Source organism: Schistocerca cancellata, chromosome 1, assembly GCF_023864275.1.
Source record: "Schistocerca cancellata isolate TAMUIC-IGC-003103 chromosome 1, iqSchCanc2.1, whole genome shotgun sequence".
NCBI classification, from domain to species: Eukaryota; Metazoa; Arthropoda; class Insecta; order Orthoptera; family Acrididae; genus Schistocerca; species Schistocerca cancellata.
In genome coordinates this window covers 1,128,958,690-1,128,975,717 of record NC_064626.1, presented here as the reverse complement: position 1 = coordinate 1,128,975,717, position 17,028 = coordinate 1,128,958,690, and the positions used below count along the sequence as shown (strand labels likewise).

Genomic DNA, 17,028 nt, shown 5'->3' with positions numbered 1-17,028 from the left:
AAAACGTATGATTGCACGCTGTTCAAGTAAGGAAAATGTCGACATTTTAAGTACTTAAAACAGTTCTCATTCTCGCCGCTGGTGGTAAAATTCCATCTGCCGTATGGTGCTGCCATCTCTGGGAGCTGCCATCTCTGGGACGTATTGACAATGAACGCGGCCTCATTTTAAAACAATACGCATGTTTCTATCTCTTTCCAGTCCGGAGAAAAAAAATCAGAGGCCTTAGAACTTGAATGCACATCGTATAAATAAATGTGGCATTTCCATGCCTATAATTACACTGACTAAACTAGAGGTTGGTTGGAGTCCTTCACTCACTTCAATGTCATCTCTACTTGTGATGTTCTTGCAAATTTTTAAATGTGTACCGTAGATCTTTGCTCAGAAATCTCTCTACTCTCGTTTCCTTTCTCCCTGTCTCTCATTATTCGTAATGGTTTCAGCTTTTTATGTTTTTATTTCACTCCTTGCATACATCTGTCCTGGAACTTTAATAATACTGCAGATTATTTTTGTGTTTTCTTTTGTATGTAATTCAACTTGCAAGATTTTTTTTTAATTTTAGTATTAGGTATTTGACCTTTTTCTGTAGTTATATGTTTCCCTTGCTCCCATTAAGTTCATGGTCATTCTGTACTTCAGGTTAGTGATCAAGAATTAATGCTTTGCATTTAGTGTGCCCAATTGTTTCACTGCCAAATGAAGTGAAGCTTGTGAAGAGCGTGCCCGGTTTGTGCTACATGAAGTCCCTAATCCAAATCAGCATCTCACAATGCATAGAAATAATAGTCAAAATATAATCTCACCTAAATCAAGTACCAACGGCAAAATCAATTTCCTCATTTTTATTGTTTATTTAACATAATATGGTCAGAGATGGATAGTTAAATTAGCGGTCATGCTATACAAAAAGATTTGTAAAATGAGTTATACATCTAAATTACACGTGTGTGGCTACTCAGCAAATCACACTTAAATGCCTGGCAGAGGTTTCATCAAACCACCTTCACAATAATTCTCTGTTATTCTGCTCTTGAACAGTGCATGGAAAAAACAAACAACTGTATCTTTCAGTGATAGCTCTGATTTCCCTTATTTTATTATGATGATCATTTCTCCCTTAGTAGGTCGGTATCAACAAAATATTTTCACATTCGGAGGAGAAGTCTGGTGATTGAAATTTTGTGAGAAGATCCCACCGCAATAAGAAATGCCTTTGTTTTTATTAAGTCCACTCCAAGTACTGTATCATGTCTGTGAGTCTGTGACACACCCCCCCCCCCCCTGTTTCTTAATAATACAAAATTAACTGCCCTTTTTGAACATTCTTGATGTACTCTGTTAATCCTATCTGGTAGGGATCCCACACTGTGCAGCAGTACTCTATAAGAGGATGGACACGTGTAGTTAGGCAGTCTCCTTAGTAAATCTGTTGCATCTTTTAAGCGCTCTGCCAGTAAAACACAGTCTTTGGTTCACTTTCTCCACAACATTTTCTGTGTGTTCTTTCAATTTAAGTTGTTTTTAATTGTAATTCCAAGTTATTTAGCTGAATTTACAGTCTTTGAATTTGATTGATTTATCAGGTAACCAAAGTTTAACGTATTCCTTTTAGCACTCGTGTGGAGGATGACCTCACACTTTTCATTATTTAGGGTCAATTGCCAATTTTTGCACCCTACTGGTATCTTATCTAAATTGTTTTGCAGTTTATTTTGGTCTTATGAGACTTTATTATATGATAAATGACAGGATCATCTGCAAACAACCAAAGACAGCTGCTCAGATTGTCTCCTAAATTGTTTATATAGATAAGGAACAACAGAGGGCCTATAACACTATCTTGGAGAATGACAGAAATCACTTCTGTTTTACTCACTGACTTTCTGTCAGGTATTATGAACTGTGAGCTCTCTGACAGGAAATCACAAATTTAATCACATAACTGAGACGATATTCCACAAGCACACAATTTGATTACAAGCTGCTTGTGATATATGGTGTCAAAAGCTTTGTCAAAATGTAGAAATACAGAATCAATTTGGAATCCCTTGTCAATAGCACTCAACACTTTGTGTGAGTAAAAGAGCTAGTTGTGTCTCACAAGAATGATGTTTTCTAAATCAATGTTGACTGTGTGTTTGTAGACCATTCTCTTTAAGGTAATTCATAATATTTGAACACAATATACACTCCTGGAAATTGAAATAAGAACACCGTGAATTCATTGTCCCAGGAAGGGGAAACTTTATTGACACATTCCTGGGGTCAGATACATCACATGATCACACTGACGGAACCACAGGCACATAGACACAGGCAACAGAGCATGCACAATGTCGGCACTAGTACAGTGTATATCCACCTTTCGCAGCAATGCAGGCTGCTATTCTCCCATGGAGACGATCGTAGAGATGCTGGATGTAGTCCTGTGGAACGGCTTGCCATGCCATTTCCACCTGGTGCCTCAGTAGGACCAGCGTTCGTGCTGGACGTGCAGACCGCGTGAGACGACGCTTCATCCAGTCCCAAACATGCTCAATGGGGGACAGATCCGGAGATCTTGCTGGCCAGGGTAGTTGACTTACACCTTCTAGAGCACGTTGGGTGGCACGGGATACATGCGGACGTGCATTGTCCTGTTGGAACAGCAAGTTCCCTTGCCGGTCTAGGAATGGTAGAACGATGGGTTCGATGACAGTTTGGATGTACCGTGCACTATTCAGTGTCCCCTCGACGATCACCAGTGGTGTACGGCCAGTGTAGGAGATCGCTCCCCACACCATGATGCCGGGTGTTGGCCCTGTGTGCCTCGGTCGTATGCAGTCCTGATTGTGGCGCTCACCTGCACGGCGCCAAACACGCATACGACCATCATTGGCACCAAGGCAGAAGCGACTCTCATCGCTGAAGACGACACGTCTCCATTCGTCCCTCCATTCACGCCTGTCGCGACACCACTGGAGGTGGGCTGCACGATGTTGGGGCGTGAGCGGAAGACGGCCTAACGGTGTGCGGGACCGTAGCCCAGCTTCATGGAGACGGTTGCGAATGGTCCTCACCGATACCCCAGGAGCAACAGTGTCCCTAATTTGCTGGGAAGTGGCGGTGCGGTCCCCTACGGCACTGCGTAGGATCCTACGGTCTTGGCGTGCATCCGTGCGTCGCTGCGGTCCGGTCCCAGGTCGACGGGCACGTGCACCTTCCGCCGACCACTGGCGACAACATCGATGTACTGTGGAGACCTCACGCCCCACGTGTTGAGCAATTCGGCGGTACGTCCACCCGGCCTCCCGCATGCCTACTATATGCCCTCGCTCAAAGTCCGTCAACTGCACATACGGTTCACGTCCACGCTGTCGCGGCATGCTACCAGTGTTAAAGACTGCGATGGAGCTCCGTATGCCACGGCAAACTGGCTGACACTGACGGCGGCGGTGCACAAATGCTGCGCAGCTAGCGCCATTCGACGGCCAACACCGCGGTTCCTGGTGTGTCCGCTGTGCCGTGCGTGTGATCATTGCTTGTACAGCCCTCTCGCAGTGTCCGGAGCAAGTATGGTGGGTCTGACACACCGGTGTCAATGTGTTCTTTTTTCCATTTCCAGGAGTGTATGTTCCAGAATCCTGCTGCATATCAATGTTAATGATATGGGCCTGTAATGTAGTGGATTACTTCTAATGCTTTTCTTGAATATTGGTGCAACGTGTGCATCTTTCCAGTCATTGGGTATTGATCTTTCGTCAAGCGAATGGCTGTATATGATTGTTAACTATGAAGCTATTGCATCAGCATACTCTGAAAGGAACATAATTGGTGTACATTCTGGACTGGAAGACTTGCTTTATTACGTAATTTAAACTGCTTCTCTATTCTGAGGATATCTTCTTCTAAGTTATTCATGTAGGCAGTTGCTCTTCATTTAAATTCAGGAATATCTGCTTCATCTTCTTTAGTGAAGGAATTTTGGAAGGCTGTGTTTAGTAACTCTGTTTAGCAGCACTATCATAATGAATTTCCATTGCTGTTGTGCAGAGAAGACAAAGATTGTGTCTTGCCGCTAGCATACTTTACATACGACCAGAACCTCCTAGCAGTGGTAGCATTATCAAAGGTGAAAAATAAAAAGCAGCTGGATTTAACTGCTTTAAGTGATTGTTCTCAGTTTTAATATCTAAACTCATAGATTTTACTTTACTACCCTTAAAAACAAAACTATAATGTAATTAAAATTATCTGTTAGCTGACATGTCACACCTCAGAACATAATGTCTCCAGTCAGGAAGGACTCTCAGCATCATACACAAACTGTCTGCCATTGCCAGTATGCCATAGTCTATTAGTCTTCACTGAGGTGCACCTGGCAGTCAGTGTAATACTGCTGTAGTGCATAATAAACATAATAAAACTAGTACTTTCAGTGAGAGAGTAAAAAGAGAAATTATTTTCCTGCTACCAGAGTTTCGCAATTTTTAAATGTGAATCTCTCAGTTTGATGCTTTCTTCATCTCTTCCTATCCCTGTACTAATCTCTGTCTATAAACTGGTTTGAATATTCTATGCTTTGTCTGTACTAAAATTTTCACATCTTCTGCTACTTCTAGAATTAACAACTCCCAGAGGCTGTCCCACTAACATGGCTCTCTAACCTGTGTTTTACATAGATTCTTGCCCACTCATCCATTTTGGTGCATCTTAATTTCTTACCTTACCAGTATACTTACTTTTTAATGTTTAACATTCTTCAGTAGCACGATATTTCACACACTTCCATTCTCTTTGTCTCTAAATTTTCCAGTGCACGTGTCTTACTCCCATACAATGATATGTTCCAAACATGCACTTTACGGGACTTCTTCATTAATTCCATATCAGTTTTTACTAACAGAGGACCTCATTTATCAAATAAAGTTTTCTTTGCTTGCACATGTGTATTTCTCATACCTTTTTTTTTTTTTTTTTTTGCTTCAGCCATCCTATGTTACCTTACTTTGTAGATAGCAGAATTCTTTATTCTTGTACTACTATGTTGTTCTAAATTTTTATATTAAACTAGTCACTGTTCTTTCTTCATCACATTCATCTAAGCTTTGATTCCATTAAACCCTGTTCTGAGCTAAATACATAGCCAATTTTGCTCAACAGATTGTCTATGTCTATCTTACTTTTGACCAGAAAAGCAGAATGGCTGTCCTGTCTGTGAAGGTTAGAAATTGAATCTGTTTACTATCACATTTGATGACAGTTCTAAGGTTAAAAGCCTAAAACAGTTTCTCTTTGCCAATTGGTTTATGTAGTTGTTAGAATAAAGTAAATTATTGATTTTATTTTCCAGGCCATCGATGCAGAGGATGCAGCAAAGAAAGATACTCTAGAGTTGGTTCATGACACAGGATATCCTAATGTGCTGCCTGAGACTGGCAACTCAAAAAGATTTGTAAAACGAGTTAGCAATGGTAGCATTAGTTTTGCAGAAGATAACTCACTGTTTAGCAAAATACGCACTTCTTTGGATACCACAGTCCACAAGGCAGTTAAAGCAACAGCCTCGGCTTCAGAAATTGTTGGAGGTAAGTTGCCAATAAATATTCAAACAATTTACAGGAATGCAACAGAATAGTTTCTTTGACAACTGACAGTATTTTGATGGGCACACAGCCCATCATTTTCTTGGAACAAATACAATGACAGAATGCTCTGCAGGAAAATTTAAAATCTCATTTTGCCCCCCTCCCACACACCATAAGCAAGTAGTACCACCACACAACCAAAGATGATCAGTATCAGAAGTTATCAATAGTGACTATTAGTTATCAACAGGTGAGCAGGTAGCATTAACCATGTATCACTGTTGTTTGACCAGTGAGAAAGCAGGATTCCAAGCAGAAATTACGGGAGAAGCTCCATCTCTATTTATAAGGCAGTTTGCTAATTTAATCACATGGCCAGTACCAAGGCAGTGTTTTGTAACAGCAGATCTCCTCAGACATTGTAAGTGTGTGTGACACTTATGCTCAGTACACTGGTTGTCCACAGGCCTGATAGTCTGCCCAATGTATAATGTATATGTATAATCTAATCTAAACAGGCCCAACTGCAAGACGTACATTAGAGACCTGGCATATGTAAACTGAGTACATCCTTTGCAGTCCATAAAAGGGTTCTAATCTTAGATGGTGCTCAAAAAATACAGTTCACACCATGCTTTTGCAGATTATGACCAATCTTGTTGGAAATGCTAACTGTATAAGGCAAAAAGGCTGTAGACTTAGGTGCCTTGCTTTAATCTGTCTTTCATTATAACCATTCTGGTAAAGGTGATTTTGAAGTGAGTCAACTCAGCTGACAAACTTTCATGGTCTGAGGTGACGTGATATGTACGAACCAAGTATGAAGTATTCCTTCACACTGTGCTGGACGGCGACAACTACTAGTCTGAAGTTACAAATAGATGTGCATTGGCTTCCTGTAAATGGTATGTTCTACTGTACCATCTTCCTTCTTCTTGACGAACACATCAAGGAAGGGGAGGCAGCCATCATTTTCCGTGAGCTTTATGAAGCAGATATTCGGGTGAATTTAATTCAGATGTTCCAAAAAGCTGTTTAAATTCTCACTTCCACAAGACCAAACAACAAAAGAATGATCAGCATCTGAAAAAAGCACACAGGTGTCAGTGGCAAGAACAAGACAGCAAGCATAAAAGTAAATTGTGTATTGCCATGGAAAAAGGTAAAAAGAAAACATGTGTAAATTGTAAGTACAAAATTTCAAAGCTAAATGAACATATTTCCAGTTTTCAATGTATAATTGGCACTCTAAAACTGGACATAAAGAAACTTTAATCTGGAATCACTGGTGAACCAAGAAGATTCAGCCTCAGCAGGCAAGTGGAAAACAGAAGAAAACTGTATCCAGGGAGTACAATTTCAAAATATCATTGAAACTTCCGTGTGTAAAAACAGTACATCTTTAGCGCATAAAAACAGTCAATGTCGAGTGCATAAAAACTTGATTGTGTTCACTACTGAAGATTCAATGACCATGACAACCGAAGCCAAAAAGTTGGGAAATGAATCGTAAAAAGTAAACAGACAATTAGTAGTTGATATTCCAAGTGTGAAAATCGCAAAATATGAAAAAGTCTGTGTGTTAGCAGATAGTCATAGCCAGTGAATTTCTGCAGTGTTAACGGAAAAATACAACATCAAGGTATCTGAATATGTGAAGCCTGGTGCTCCATTATGTGAACTAACAAACCTAACAAAATTAAGTGAAGTAACTAGTTTGACTAAGGATGATTTTGTTGTATTGATGGGAGGACCCAACAATGTTTATAGACATGAGACTTACAAGGCTAACACAGAACTGAAAAAATGTCTAAATAATTTGACTCATATAAATGTACTCATTGTTAATGTCCCACAGCATCATGATTTACCGAGTTGGTCATCAGTGAACCATAAAATTTGTTTTGTAAGCAAGTGTTTCATGGAAATATGCTCATTTCTGGAATGTCGATGTTATAGACATAAATATTTTGTAACACAGGTTCATGGTGTGGGTTCCTGTTGTCATGTCCTAGTTCATGAACCATGGGCAACATATGAGTGGCCAAATAAGTGGTCCTGACAGTCGGGATACCAGTTACTTTGGAATAAGGCTGGGTATCTCGGACATATTCTGAGTCGTGGTCACCTTTGTGCTCAGATGGCAAAGACTACCAAATCCACCGGTTAGTCCCTCAACCATTAGGGGTAAAACTCAATGGGACCCGGGGCAAGTAAGGCTAGCAACCTGCTTCCCTGGTACTTTACATATGATGCTGGCAACAATCAGAGCAAAATGACTCGGACCTTTGGAGGTGACGGAGTCCCACCTCTAATTGACAAACCAGGGACTCCTAACATACGACTCAGCAAACAAATGGTAACGAGATGGGGAGCTATTAATATCAATGGGGGCTACTCTGGGAAGAAGGTAGAGCTGGCAGAGGCTGCAAGTAAAATGGGGTTGGATGTTTTAGCGGTTAGTGACATTCGGGTAAGGGGTGAGAAAGAAGAGGAAGTGGGAGACTACAAGGTCTACCTGTCAGGAGTCAAAGCAGGAATAGCACAATGGGGAGTAGGGCTTTTCATCAGGAAAGAAATGGAACCCAGCATAGTTGCAATAAGGTATGTAAACGAATGACTGATGTGGATAGATTTGACAGTGTCTAGCAAGAAAATTAGGATTGTGTCAGTATATTCGCATTGTGAAGGGACAGATCAAGATAAGATGGATAGTTTTTATGACGCACCCAGTGATGTAGTTGTTAGAGTAAAGGACAAGGACAGTGTTCTGCTCATGGGTGATTTAAATGCTAGGACTGGAAATCGAACAGAAGGGTATGAAAAGGTTATGGGTAAATTTGGGGAGGATATGGAGGCCAACAGGAACGGGAAACAACTCTTGGATTTCTGTGCCAGTATGGGCTTTGTAATCACAAACTCCTTTTTTAAACATAAGAACATTCACCGGTATACACAAAAGTTTTCTGGGTTTGGTACCGCGTCATAATGTAAAAACTACTGCTGCTATAGAAAAGCCAACATTTCGGCCACGATTGCAGCTGCCCAGAAGAAGGCCGCTGCAATCATGGCCGAAACGTTGGCTTTTCTATAGCAGCAGTAGTTTTTACATTATGACGCGGTACCAAACCCAGAAAACTTTTATGTCGACTGACTCTGGCCGCGGAAGCCTACGCAATTATATTCACTGGTATATGTGGGAAGGCAGGGGAACCAGATCTGTCATTGACTATATAATAACAGATCAGGAATTCAGGAAGGCTGTAAGGGACACACGTGTATTCAGGGGATTCTTTGATGACACTGATCACTATTTAATCTGCAGTGAAATTGGTATTGTGAGGCCGAAAGTGTAGGAGGTCAGGTCCATATGTAGGAGGATAAGAGTGGAGAAACTTCAGGATAAGGAAATCAGGCACAAGTACATAACAGTGATCTCAGAAAGGTACCAGTTAGTTGAATGTAGTCAATTACAGTCATTGTAATAGGAATGGACAAGGTACAGGGACACAGTACTAGAAGTAGCTAAAGAATGTCTTGGAACAGTAGTGTGTAAAGGTAGGATGAAGCAAACAGCTTGGTGGAATGACACAGTCAAGGCAGCCTGTAAAAGGAAAAAGAAGGCTTATCAAAAATGGCTGCATACTAGAACTCAGGTAGGCAGAGAAAGTTATGTTGAAGAAAGAAACAAAGCCAAACAGATAGTTGCAGCATCCAAGAAGAAATCTTGGGAAGACTTTGGAAACAGGTTGGAGACTTTGGGTCAAGCTGTTGGAAAACCATTCTGGAGTTTAATTAGCAGTCTTCAAAAGGGAGGTAAGAAGGAAATGACAAGTATTTTGGACAGGTCAAGAAAACTGCTGGTGAATCCTGTTGATGCCTTGGGCAGATGGAGGGAATATCCTTGGGCAGATGGAGGGAATATTTTGAAGAGTTGCTCAATGTAGGTGAAAATACGATCAGTAACATTTCAGATTTCGATGTACAATGGGATAGGAATGATGAAGGAAATAGCATCACATTTGAGGAAGTGGAGAAAATGGTCAATAGATTGCAGTGCAATAAAGCGACTGGGGTGGATGAAATTAAGTCAGAACTCATCAAATACAGTGGAATGTTAGGTCTTAAATGGCTACACAGGATAATTTAAATGGCGTGGGAGTCGGGACAGGTTCCATCAGACTGGACGAAAGCAGTAATCACACCAATCTTTAAACATGGAAACAGAAAAGATTGTAACAACTACAGATGTATCTCATTAATCAGTGTTGTGGGTAAAATCTTCTCAGGTATTGTTGAAAGGAAAGTGCGAGTATTAGTTGAGGACAAATTGGATGAAAATCAGTGTGGGTTTAGGCTTCTTAGAGGTTGTCAGGACCAGATCTTTAGCTTACAGCGAATAATGGAGAAGTGTTACGAGTGGAACAGGGAATTGTATCTATGCTTTATAGATCTAGAAAAGGCATATGACCGGGTTTCTAAGAGGAAGTTATTGTCTGTTGTACAAGATTATGGAATAGGAGGCAAACTTTTGCAAGCAATTAAAGGTCTTTACATAGACAGTCAGGCAGCAGTTATAGTTGACGGTAAATTGAGTTCATGGTTCAGAGTAGTTTCAAGGGTAAGACAAGGCTGCAACCTGTCTCAACTGTTGTTCAGATTATTTATGGATCATATGTTGAAAACAATAGACTGGCTGGGTGAGATTAAGATATGTGAACACAAAATAAGCAGTCTCGCATATGCGGATGACTTAGTTGTGATGGCAGATTCGATTGAAAGTTTGCAAAGTAATATTTCAGAGCTAGATCAGAAATGTAAGGACTATGGTATGAAGATTAGCATCTCCAAAATGAAAGTAATATCAGTGGGAAAGAGATATAAATGGATTGAGTGCCAAATAGGAGGAACAAAGTTAGAATAGGTGGACGGTTTCAAGTACTTAGGATGCATATTCTCACAGGATGGCAAAATAGTGAAAGAACTGGAAGCGAGGTGTAGCAAAGCTAATGCAGTGAGCGCTCAGCTACGATCTACTCTCTTCTGCAAGAAGGAAGGCAGTACCAAGACTAAGTTATCTGTGCACCGTTCAATCTTTCGACCAACTTTGTTGTATGGGAGTGAAAGCTGGGTGGATTTAGGTTACTTTATCAATGAGGTTGAGGTTACGGATATGAAAGTAGCTAGGATGATTGCAGCTACTAGTAGATGGGAACAATGGCAGGAGGGTGTCCACAATGAGGAAATCAAAGAAAAACTGGGAATGAACTCTATAGATGTAGCAGTCAGGGTGAACAGGCTTAGATGGTGGGGTCATGTTACACGCATGGGAGAAGCAATGTTACGCAAGAGACTCATGGGTTTTGCAGTAGAGGGTAGGAGGAGTCAGGGTAGACCAAGGAGAAGGCACCCGGATTTGGTTAAGAATGATTTTGAAGTAATAGGCTTAACATCAGAAGAGGCACCAATGTTAGCACTGAATAGGGGATCATGTAGGAATTTTATAAGGGGAACTATGCTCCAGACTGAACGCTGAAAGGCATAATCAGTCTTAAATGATGATGATGATGATGACACAGGGCCGGCCACGGTGGCCGAGCAGTTCTAGGCGCTTCAGTCCAGAACCATGCAACTGCTATGGTCACAGGTTCGAATTCTTCCTCGGGCATGGATGTATGTGATGTCCTTAGGTTAGTTAGGTTTAGGTAGTTCTAAGTTCTAGGGGACTGATGACCTCAGATGTTAAGTCCCATAGTGCTCAGAGCCATTTGAACCATTTGATGGCAGGTTCTATACAGCTCTTGGTCTTCACTTAAATGCATCAGAAAAGGAGGTACTTGCTGATAAAATATTTACTTGTATTTCACAGGACAGTGAAGAAACTAGGACAAGTGCCAATTGAATCCTAATCACAGAGCGTTTTTGGTGAGCAGCAGACAGTAAAGCCATCAATCAGTTCCAAATTATGAACTGTAACAGTCAAATATTAAAACAGAAAGTAACAATCAAATATTAAAGTAGACGCAAATTACAAAATGGTTCAAGCCAATACGGAGGTGAATGAAACAAATTTTGCAAGCTCCAAAAATAACTTCACCACTTGATCATCACCATGAAGCGGAAGCCACATTCAACAATTACACAAAGAATTTTTTAGGCATAACATCACCTGCAGAAGAAGAAGAAGAAGAAGAAAAAGAAAAAGAAGTACCAGCAGCAACAGAAGTAAACACAACAGCCAAACAGACTGCACAAGCAGCAGCAAGCAGATGGAAAGTAGTGCACACATCTAGTCGGAAAGTATTTTTAACAACAGATACAAAGAGCACGAAGCACCCAAGATAAGTGACACCTCTACAAACGAGTCTAACGTGTCCATGTTTCATCAAAACATTAGGGAATTTAGCAGCAAAGTAGGTCAGCTATCAGTTAATATAAATGACAGAAATTGTATAAACAATGCTCATCATGTCACAAATGGCATTAACTTATTACATTTAGAATCTAACTACAACATTGCAAGCTACTACTCTAGGGACAACAAGGAAAGAGGTGGTGCAGCTATTTTTGTTAAAAATAATGTCATATTTAGAGCTGTACATGTAAGGAAATACTGTTTAGAGCAACTGTTTGAAGCATGTGCAATAGAAGTTACAGTAGATAGCTCCCAACTAATAGTAGTGGCTATTTACAGGGTACCTGGAACTAACTGGTCTTATGTCAAAGCGGTAGGTGGATCAAAACAAAATGTCCAGACACTCTGTGACCAAAATGGTACTGAAACAGAGGATGACAGACTAAAGGCCGAAATACTAAATGTCTTTTTCCAAAGCTGTTTCATAGAGGAAGACTGCACTGTAGTTCCTTGTCTAGATTGTCGCACAGATGACAAAATTGTAGATATCGAAATAGACAACAGAGGGATAGAGAAACAATTAAAATCGCTCAAAAGAGGAAAGGCCACTGGACCTGATGGGATACCAGTTCGATTTTACACAGAGTATGCGAAGGAACTTGCCCCCCTTCTTGCAGCGGTGTACCGTAGGTCTCTAGAAGAGCATAGTGTTCCAAAGGATTAGAAAAAGGCTCAAGTCATCCCTGTTTTCAAGGAGGGACGTCGAACAGATGTGCAGAACTATAGACCTATATCTCTAACGTCGATCAGTTGTAGAATTTTGGAACATGTATTATGTTCGAGTATAATGACTTTTCTGGAGACTAGAAATCTACTCTGTAGGAATCAGCATGGGTTTCGAAAAAGACGATCGTGTGAAACCCAGCTCGCGCTATTCGTCCATGAGACTTAGAGGGCCATAGACACGGGTTCCCAGGTAGATGCCGTGTTTCTTGACTTTCGCAAGACATTTTATACAGTTCCCCACAGTCGTTTAATGAACAAAATAAGAGCATATGGACTATCAGACCAATTGTGTGATTGGATTGAAGAGCTCCTCGATAACAGAACGCAGCATGTCATTCTCAATGGAGAGAAGTCTTCCGAAGTAAGAGTGATTTCAGGTGTGCCGCAGGGGAGTGTCATAGGACCGTTGCTATTCACAATATACATAAATGACCTTGTGGATGACATTGGAAGTTCACTGAGGCTTTTTGCGGATGATGCTGTGGTATATCGAGAGGTTGCAACAATGGAAAATTGTACTGAAATGCAGGAGGATGTCCTATGAATTGACACATGGTGCAGGGAATGGCAATTTAATCTCAATGTAATGTGCTGCGAATACATACAAAGGAAGATCCTTTATCATTTAGCTACAATATAGCAGGTCAGCAACTGGAAGCAATTGATTCCATAAATTATCTGGGAGTAGGCATTAGGAGTGATTTAAAATGGAATGATCATATAAAGTTGATCGTCGATCAGACTGAGATTCATTGGAAGAATCCTAAGGAAATTTAATCTGAAAACAAAGGAAGTAGGTTACAGCACACTTGTTTGCCCACTGCTTGAATATTGCTCACCAGTGTGGAAACCGTACCAGATAGGGTTGATAGAAGAGATAGAGAAGATCCAACAGAGAGCAGCGTGATTCGTTACAGGATCATTTAGTAATCGTGAAAGCGTTACAGAGATTATAGATAAACTCCAGTGGCAGACTCTGCAGGAGAGACACTCAGTAGCTTGGTACGGGCTTTTGTTGAAGTTTCGAGAACATACCTTCCCTCCTACGTATATCTCGCAAAGAGACCATGAGGATAAAATCAGAGAGATTAAAGCCCACACAGAGGCATACCGACATTCTTTCTTTCCACGAACAATATGAGACTAGAATAGAAGGGAGAAGCAATAGAGGTACTGAAAGTACCCTCCGGCACACACCGTCAGTTGGCTTGTGGAGTATGGATGTAGATGTAGATGTAGAACTTCTGGGTCTTTTTGGTTCAAATATAATTATTGTTATGGTATATTGATAATTTTTACTTATGGACCATCTGACAGCAACTGAATAAAACACAATTTTAGTGCCATACGCGTTTTGCCTTTATTTTATGCAAGGCATCATCAGTGGCAGGTTTCGTGGACAATTTCTTACATATTACGCTCCTGTTGCATTTTTGGTGTTGTTCTTCTTCTTATGAATGCCAATTTGTCGTTTTTTTGCCCAAAACAAGCGTTCAGTTCATAGTGCTGTGGAATGTGAGCAAAAAACCACAAATTGGCATTCATAAGAAGAAGAACAACACCAAAAATGCAGCAGGAGCATAATATGTAAGAAATTGTCCACGCAACCTGCCACTGATGATGCCTTGCAGAAAATAAAGGCGAAACGTGTATGGCACTAAAATTGCGTTTTATTCAGTTGCTGTCAGACAGTCCATAAGTAAAAATTATTAATATACCACAATATTACACGCAACTGAGGAAGACAGGACTACAAAAGTTGATAATTATTGTTACTTGCTTTATTTTCTAAAAATAATGAAATTATCATTCTGGGGGATTTTAATGTAGACTTTTTAACTGAAAACAACAACAAAGTGGAGCTCCAACATCTGATGAGTTCACATAATCTTATTCCTATAGTTGACTTTCCCACTAGGATTAGCCTGAGAGTCAGACTTTCATAGACAATATATTTATAGATTTAAGTACATATCATAGCTTTACTGTCACCCCTGCCTTGAATGGACTATCTGACCATGATGGACTACTCCTCACTTTGCATGATAGTTCACCCCTCAAGAAATTAATACCCTCCTGGAAATCTGCTAGATCAATGACTAGTGATGCACTAGAAGTTTTAAAAACAAACGGCAACAGATGGACTGGAGCCCAATATACAGGGTGGATGAGGTTAGTGCAAAATTTAATATATTCATAAATGAGTTCTCAGCCATCTTTGAAGAGGTCTTCCAAAAAACGTTTGTTAGAAGCAGTACTGATACATCATCAAACCAAATGCTGAATCACATAGGGAATTAAACAATCATGTAAAACAAAGAGGGAACTTTACATTGCAGTTAGAATGTCTAAGGACACAACAAAAACTGGCCATTATAAAATGTACTGGAAGACACTAAAGAAGGTAATACAAAAGTGAAAAGCATTGTATTATGAGCAAGAAATTGATAACTCTCATAACAAAATGAAGACTATTTGGAATATTGTTAGAAGGGAGACAGGGAAAAACCATAAGAACTTTTGAAGAACTCAAAATTATACATGAAGGAAATCTAATACATGATCCTGAAAACATAGCCAATATTTTCAACAACCACTTCTTGTCAGTTTCTGAACAAACAGGCTGCAAGGGCTCTGTTAATGAAGTTCTGAGTCATATGCAAATGATTATATCCAAAAATACAGGTAATATTCATATCAGACCTGTCACAGCATCTGAAATGAAAAGAACAATTATCTCTCTCAAGAATAAATATTCCACTGGGGTAGACAATATCTCTAACAATTTACTAAAACAGAGCTGTGCTCCTGTTAATGATGTACTTAGCCACATTTTCAATGCATCCTTACAACAAGGAACTGTGCCTGGCAGACTCAGATAAGCTGCTGTAAAACCCTTTTCAAGAAAGGTGACAAAACCAAAGTCACAAATTACAGATCAGTTTCCTCTCTAACAGCTTTTTCAAAGATTCTGGAAAAGCTTGTGTATATGAGAATTTTGGAACATCTAGATAAATATAACATTCCTCATCAAAAGTCAGTTTAGTTTCTGAAAGGGTCTGTCAACTGAACAAGCAATCTATGCTTTCAAAAATAAAGTTCTGGATTCAATTAATGACAAAAATGGTAACAATAGGGTTATTTTGTGACTTGTCAAAAGCTGTTGACACTGTGAACCACCAAATCCTATGACAGAAAGCAGACCTTTTAGGAATAAGTGGTGTAGCAAGTAAGGGATCAGAGTAATATCTGAAAGATAGAAAGTAGTAGTAAATGGTACTGATGACATCTGTAGTGGCCTGGTTTCATCTGAATCCAGAACGATTAAATGTGTAGTGCCCCAAGGATTGATTCTTGGTCCTTTACTGTTCTACATATTTATAAATGACCTACCTCAATTATGATTGATGGTCATACATGTGAAGATCTTCAAAGATCTGTTAAGAATATTCTTATTGATTTAATTAAATGGTTTAGCATCGGTGGACTCTCACTGAACTTTAATAAGGCTAACAACTTTCAGTTCACTGCAACTACTATAACTGAGGATGAGTTAACTGTGAAGTATGGCACAGAGTCAATTGAAAGAGTTGAAACAATGAAGTTTTTACATTTTCTAATTGACCTCAGAGTAAACTGGTCTCATCGTATAATAAATCTTAAGAAGAGACTCAGCTCATTGATTTTTGCCCTACATTTTTCTCCAAGTTGCCCTACACTTTTTCTCCAAGAGCAGAAATATAGACATAATGAAAGTAGCATACTATGGATATTTGCATTCTCTTGTAACATATGGTATTATATTTTGGGGAAATCAATAACTTACAAATGAAATAGTCTTGGCCCAAAAGTGTGTTGTAAGAATAATGAAGACTAGAGTTGTAGTTGTAGAAACTTTTTCCGGGAAATAAAAATTCTTACTGCTACTTCCCAGTACATATTTTCTCTTATGTGTCTCATCAGCAAAAATACTGGGTTTGTAAAAGAAATAGTGAATACCATGGATATGATACTAGGAGAAAGCACGATTCCCACAATGATTGTAAAAACCTGACTGTGGTGCAAAAGGTGTTCAATTCTCTGGTGCAAAACTTTTTAATGCTCTCCCTCCAGATATTAAAAGCAAATTTGATAACCATTCCTCTTTTAGGGAGCATCTGAAGCAATTTGTGCTGGAAAGGTCGTTTTACAGTTTGGAAGAGTTTTTTTTAGCTACAGTGATAAAACCTAATAGATCTGGACCAGAAATTTTGAGTATGGTATACCGTAGTGTAAGTTGAGCAGTGATGGAGGTACCATACAAATGCAATATTC

The 17,028-nt window shown here is 39.8% G+C and overlaps 1 protein-coding gene across 1 annotated transcript in view; it reads left to right on the top strand.

Annotated features, from left to right (window-relative positions):
* Nucleotides 1-17,028, top strand: part of LOC126092584 (ADP-ribosylation factor-like protein 13B) — a 214,958-nt gene that overhangs the window by 165,449 nt on the left and 32,481 nt on the right. Inside the window, exon 7 of the mRNA XM_049908275.1 lies at nucleotides 5,339-5,573. Coding sequence (XP_049764232.1) covers nucleotides 5,339-5,573 — 235 coding nt within the window. The remainder of the gene's footprint in view (nucleotides 1-5,338; nucleotides 5,574-17,028) is intronic.